Below are 4,850 nucleotides of genomic sequence, written 5' to 3'. Positions count from 1 at the left end.
CACGTTGACTCTTTGTTGCAAATACCAAATGGTCCCTCATAGAATGATAGGTTGTGGAACAGGCTACGCTTAAGGGTGTTATTCACTCAGCTTTGCACTTTCTGAGAATCAAAAACTCAATTATGATTATCTTTTACTGTGTATCTTTTTCTTATATCCTAGGGACTGATAACTCTGGATTTACTACAAATACTAAAGTATATCTGATGAGAATTGTCATTTTCAAGCAAACATTATTTAAGCATAAATACATATAGTTACTTCAAATATATGTGCTGTAAGTCTTATATGTGGTCTTTATTTTCTCCTCAGTGAGCATCCCAGGATAACTCCTCATCAGTGAAATGCAATTTCTGACCTTTGATTGCTCTGACGATTGCTTTCTGGACTTTCCTTGAGCTCATTCCTTCGTCATTTGCTTCTGGGGTCATAGTCTTTGCAATCCAAATGCTCAAAGCCAACTTTAAAGTCAGTAGGTAAAGCAGCCATATTTCTCTTCAAGAACCTCAGAGAAAGAGCTGTCTGCCCAGTCAAGTGGGGGGCTGGTTTTTGTCTCTAATGTTGACTTGAGGACTTTTCTCTCCCACCGATTCTTGTCTGTGTTCTTTCTCCCACAAAGAGGAGAGAAAGCAGTGATCTGATCCCCATGGTGGACGAAGCATTTCCGTGCTGGAGACAAATGTAAACAGATCTTCCGCAGAGGGGTCCTTGTCAGTTCTGATGCAGCAACATTAAACATGCTCCTGAGGAAAAGAGCTTGGGATATTAATGCTTAACCACTTCTTACTCTCAATCCTGTGGGACACCCAGCTGGAGCAGGGGCACAGCGAGGGGGAGAGGTGGCGACAGCAAGGAGATTGTGCAGGAACTTCAAGAACTACTTGCCTTCCTTGGATCCATTTGCTCCACATTTACTGAACAACTACTTTCTGTATATAATATGACTCACTTTTGCGAGGAATTAGGGGTGAATTATTCATAAAATTTTTGTTACAGACCTAAGAATCTAAAATGGGAGGGGAAACTCCAATGCACTAATAACTCTTGTGCTGAATGGAGAAATATAGTCAAAGTCATTATTAAAGATACACTTGGTGTCTGCTGGAGTGGTGGGTCATAAGCAAGGGCTTCCCAGAAGATGATGTCTTTGATGAGGTCTCCAAAGGAAAGAACTTGAGGATACAGTGAAAGGACTTTGAGACACAAGCTGGGTTAGTGTTACAGTGGTGATGCTTTTTAAGTAATGTAATTATTCATATGTTTAGAGTATTATTTTATGGAAAGAATGACAGGAGACAGGTGTGAACAGGTAATTCTGAGTGGCTACATAAGGCTTTGAATACTTGGCTGGGGGACCCAAGCTTGTGTTTTTGTACAAGGTTTTCTTAATCTTGGGTTGTGTCTTTTATAATCTTCTAGCATGTTTCTCTAAGAATTATATTCCTATTCAAAGGCTTTGAACAACATGCCCCAATTACCATTCCAGTAAGTAGTGTTGGTATTCTATAATCTTAGTTTTCGTAATAAAAGTTATTATGTCTTTTTGGAATTAATAGCTACTGCTCTAAAGAGTATGGATAGACCTATTATTTCATGCAACAGACAGTGAATACCTCTTATAGACCCAGTGTGTGCTGGAGATGTGATGTTGAACAAGAGAGTGAGTGCATATCACAGAATTGGCCTACTGACCACTGCAAGTGACAAGAGCAAAAAAGCAGGAATTAAAAAAAAAAAAAGAGGATTCAGTTCATCAGGATTGTTGTGGTAATCTGTAGCAGGAATCTTAAAAGGTCTTATTAATAAAATCAAACCTGAGGCCAGGTATTGGGGTGAACGCTGGAAGATCAGAGGAGCAGAACAAGCCACAGCCACCTCACCTTGCCAATTCCTCAGCTGATCCTGTTTCCTCAGACTGGAAACCTCTGAGTCCTCACCCAGAATGAATCTCAGCTGAACTGCTGCTCCAAAGCCTGAAAGCTTAATCAACCAAAAGCTTCTAGTTTCTGGTCCTAACATCTTATATACCTTTCTGCTTTCTGCCATCACTCCCTGGGATTAAAGGCTCACTTCTTGGGATTAAAGGCATGTGTCACCATGTTTGGCTGTTTCCAGTGTGGCCTTGAACACACAGAGATCCAGGTAGCTCTCTGCCTCTGGAATGCTAGGATTAAAGGTGTGAGTGCCACCATTTTCTAGCCTTTGTACCTAGTGGTTATTCTGTTCTCTGACCCCAGATAAGTTTATTAGGGTGCGCAATATTTTGGGGAACACAATACCACCACAGTAATCAGCTAAACTTTCTGTGTTTTTGTAATAATTAATCTGGAGGCTAGTGTGGAAAATTAATGAACTGAGTTAAATAGAACATTATAAGTTATAGATAGTAAACACTGCAGAACTTTAAAGAAGAGGGGTACTATTGATTTTACAGTGAACTGGTGAAACGATTTCAGTGTTACGATTTAAGGTCAGCTTTGACATATGGGCAGGTTCTTCAAAAGAAGGACATGTTTTCTCTCAAAGGAAAAAAAATACACACCATCTTTTGTTATGAACTTTATTTCTCATATTAAACTCGTAGAAGGAAAAATGAGAGTGTCCATAAAAGTAAGTACTATTGAGTGATATAATAACCAATATTCTAAAGAAAGGTTTGTTCTAGAGTCATTAATGTAAATACATGTGGGTATGTACGTGTGTGCATGTGCATTTGTTTTGTGTGCATGGGTGCACATGAGTTTATATGCATGTATGCATGCACATTGGTGTACATATGTGTATATATGTATGTGCCAGTATGTGTGTGTCTGCATGTGTATGTATATGTGTGTCTTTGTGTGCATGTGTGTATAGTTTACTTTAATCTTTGATGAAGATCTTGACAAAACACTGTCAAAGCCCAGTGAAGGATTTAGCAAGTCAACAGCACTCTGCTTCTCCTTACCTTCTTTGGAAAGACCTATGACTGCTTTTTATGGTGAGTAGCCAGCTGCAGATACTTAGTGTTATCATTTACAGGATGACTCATTTCCTTAAAAAATAAACCATCGAGTGAGCGGACGTCCGTCCATCTTCGGGTCGTAGCGATCATGGTGTTGATCACCCGGGAGCAAAATAAAAATGGGTGATGTTGAGAAAGGCAAGAAGATTTTTGTTCAGAAGTGTGCCCAGTGCCACACTGTGGAAAAGGGAGGCAAGCATAAGACTGGACCAAATCTCCATGGTCTGTTTGGGAGGAAGACTGGTCAGGCGGCTGGATTCTCGTACACAGATGCCAACAAGAACAAAGGCATCACCTGGGGAGAGGACACCCTGATGGAGTATTTGGAGAATCCCAAAAAGTACATCCCTGGAACAAAAATGATCTTCGCTGGAATTAAGAAGAAGGAAGAAAGGGCAGACCTAATAGCTTATCTTAAAAAGGCTACTAATGAGTAATTCCACTGCCTTATTTATTACAAAACAAATGTCTCATGACTTTTAATGTGTACCATAATTTAATTCATACATCAAAATTCAGATCATGAATGGCTAACAATGTTTTTGTTGGGACGGTCCTGATTTAAGTAAAAATGACTTATAGTAAAGTGGATATGATCTTTTTTAAAAATAACAATTCCAGTTACTATCACAGCTCTCCCTTTCTCCAGATCGGATTGGACTTATTAAAGTTATACTTTCCACAAAGATGGGGTGTCACCTCAAACCTGTTGAATGGTTTTATATTTAAATTTATATAACTGGGAATATGGATATGTTTAAACACTGGGAAAATTCTGTCACTCTCTCAGAAACAAGAAGATTCACCTGTGTTTCAGTTTGTATTCACTGGCCTGTTACAGGCAATGGAATGCCAGGAAGCAACTGTCTATTCTTGACTTGATGATGTCATTTTAATTAGAATTCCCTGTCAAAGGATGCTGCCTTTCACTATTGAAAGGCACTTACTGTGATCTATGTATAATATCAAATAAAGAGTATTTAGCACTTCTTAAAAAAAAAAAATCACACTATAGCACCGCCAATTCCTAGCTCACCTATAAGTCTGCTGTGTTCATGTACATTCAAATCCGAAATTATTTTGTAAACTAGAAAATTTAAATTATTAGTCTGGATAATAATTTAATAAGCACAAACTTCTGGGTGAAGAAAAACATAGTTGGGTCTAAAATATTTTGATAGAATAAAATACCTGTTCAAAAAAATCTCAGTATTGTGCAAAATTTTGAGTGGAACAGCAATCTGATTGGCTCCCAAGGATAAGCTGCTAAGCAAACATCCTAAGCAATAAAATGAATTGACGTGCTGGATGTAGTTACTTAGTGTTATTCATTTTAACACCTGAGAATTTCAGCCAAAGACAACGGTTTTAAATTTCATGGGATTGATTTTAAGCTGTCGTGTCTGACAGGAATTAGCCGAAATAGTTTATGGCTTTTTGAAGTTGCATCTGGCACATGATGTAAAACCGTGTCCACTCTAAGAGGATGGTTTCCTTCTTTTTGACTGACAAAGCACTTGTTACAAAATATCTAGAAATGGAGTCCAGGAATTTTAATAGGAGAAAGAGAAGAGGGACCACACCATCATAAAGAAAATCATTGTTTGGAATAAGAACGTGATCAGTCCAGACACTTTTTCTTCTCCTTCAGCTTCTGGCTATAACATGGTAATACAGAGACTGAAGATGCATAAATATTCAAGGTTCTGTGCTGAGATCAACATTTTGGCCTCAAGGCAATTCCTGCTTGCTTCCTGCCTGCTTCAGAAGCGTGTATTCCCACAAAGACAGCAGCACTGCTGGTACTGATGATTTCTAACCCCCTGTGGTGCTGATACACCAGCCC

General features: G+C 38.8%; 1 protein-coding gene across 1 annotated transcript; it reads left to right on the top strand.

The window, feature by feature from the left end:
* Positions 1-3,095: 3,095 nt before the first annotated feature.
* Positions 3,096-3,990, top strand: LOC128105466 (cytochrome c). The gene has a single exon (XM_052730649.1). The coding sequence runs from the start codon at positions 3,124-3,126 to the stop codon at positions 3,439-3,441; it is 318 nt and encodes a 105-aa protein (XP_052586609.1). The 5' UTR covers positions 3,096-3,123; the 3' UTR covers positions 3,442-3,990.
* Positions 3,991-4,850: the final 860 nt, after the last annotated feature.

Source organism: Peromyscus californicus, unplaced genomic scaffold (assembly GCF_007827085.1).
Source record: "Peromyscus californicus insignis strain IS unplaced genomic scaffold, ASM782708v3 Scaffold_9__1_contigs__length_137607984, whole genome shotgun sequence".
NCBI classification, from domain to species: domain Eukaryota; kingdom Metazoa; phylum Chordata; class Mammalia; order Rodentia; family Cricetidae; genus Peromyscus; species Peromyscus californicus.
The sequence above is the reverse complement of the archived record's forward strand: the minus strand, read 5'-3'. Positions and strand labels throughout refer to the sequence as shown.